The sequence below is a fragment of the Moschus berezovskii genome, chromosome 10 (assembly GCF_049115385.1).
Source record: "Moschus berezovskii isolate FMDL1 chromosome 10, NW_MosBer_1.0, whole genome shotgun sequence".
NCBI classification, from domain to species: Eukaryota; Metazoa; Chordata; class Mammalia; order Artiodactyla; family Moschidae; genus Moschus; species Moschus berezovskii.
This window is the reverse complement of record NC_142469.1, coordinates 64,745,871-64,747,300: the sequence shown is the minus strand read 5'-3', so window position 1 is coordinate 64,747,300 and position 1,430 is coordinate 64,745,871. Positions and strand designations below refer to the sequence as shown.

The following is a 1,430-nucleotide window of genomic DNA, read 5'->3' as shown; positions in this document are numbered from 1 at the left end:
TTCCTTTTTCCGGCGTTCAATTCTATCTCTTAACTCTTTTATCTTTCCCTGGATTATGCCTGTCTCATTAACAAAGTAACAACAGTCTTCCCCCAAGAAGAGACAGGTTCCCCCCTTTTCCGCAGTAATGAGGTCAAGGGCCCGTCTATTTTGTAGGGCTACTGCGGCCAGTGAATTAATCTGTCTCTGAACAGATACAAGGGACTCTACCACTTGTTCCATGTCTTCATTAAGTTCCTGAGACAATTTGTAATAAAAATGAACAGAAGTTGAAATGCCCCTGATCCCAGCACCTAGGCCGTTGCTATGCCAGTCCCGATTAGGATAGGAGCAACGATAGCCCGCCATCCTCTGTGAGGAGGCTTTGTTGGTAACCCCTCATGATGGTCAACGATTTGATCCATATCCCCTTCATTGATGAAGATTAGCCCTGGGGCTAAGAAAACCAAGATGCACCCTGTAGCGTCCGGAGGGAGGCAGGAATAGGCATAGGTCCCACAGAGGAGAAAGATCCCAGGGCTGGTGCAGTTGCTTGTACTGTTCCATGGGACCCATGAGGTGCAAGAGTGGGTATCGTTATAATAGGAAGCACTAGAGGATGAGGTATTAAGAAGGCAAGTTAGATTTGAGGAGGCGGCAAGCAAGACATCGTCAGCAACTGGCCCAATAAGCTGCATGATACTTTCAGTGGTATTGTTGGTTTTGGGAGTGTAATTGCCTGCTGATACCCAGGTGTCGGGCAAAGGGACTGCGATATGCGGTGAGGGGGTTAGTGACATGCATATCCAGCATGCCTCGGAGGGCTTTCTTTGTGAACTCTGAAAAAATTGGAAGGAGGAGTTGAGGAGGCGGGTGACATGTAGATCATTGGGGGGGGGGGGTGTGTGTGCAGGAGAGGTCTCAGCTGAGTGAGTAGGTCTATGCATTTGTAAGGTTCGGGAGTCGCCTTTAGTTGGGTAATTATTTATGTATTGCTGTTGTGCCTTATGTCTGATAATATCTTGTATTCCACCTCCGTCTGAGTATCCAATGTGAGTGCGGGGGTAAAAACATATGTTTTTCCCATTTAGCTTATAGCAGTTGCTCGTTTGGCTCCCTGTCTTTTGCACCTTAACAGTAAGGACTTGGTCTGTTTGTTGATGCGCATGGTGCATGGCGTAGGGGTCGTGCGGTAGCATGAGGAATGGACATAGCTATAAATTTCTGAGCAGGGACAGGAAGCAGTGTCTAAAAGCCTGGGGAGTGCCATCAGGGTAAGGCACAAGAAGATCATGGCTAAACCGTTATGCCAGTGGGCGGGTCAGAAAGCAAGAGTGATAGGTCGTTACAAAGGAATAAGCTATCGATAGTAAGCCACAACAGGCAAGATATCCTAGCGCCAGAGAGAAGCGGAGTGCAGGAGGCCACTCCTCTGGGGCAACAGATGCAAG

The 1,430-nt window shown here is 48.3% G+C and overlaps 1 protein-coding gene across 1 annotated transcript; it reads right to left on the bottom strand.

Annotated features, from left to right (window-relative positions):
• Positions 1-293: 293 nt before the first annotated feature.
• Positions 294-1,154, bottom strand: LOC148776329 (syncytin-1-like). The gene has a single exon (XM_088840478.1). It carries the CDS (start codon positions 1,152-1,154, stop codon positions 294-296), a length of 861 nt encoding a protein of 286 aa, XP_088696604.1.
• Positions 1,155-1,430: the final 276 nt, after the last annotated feature.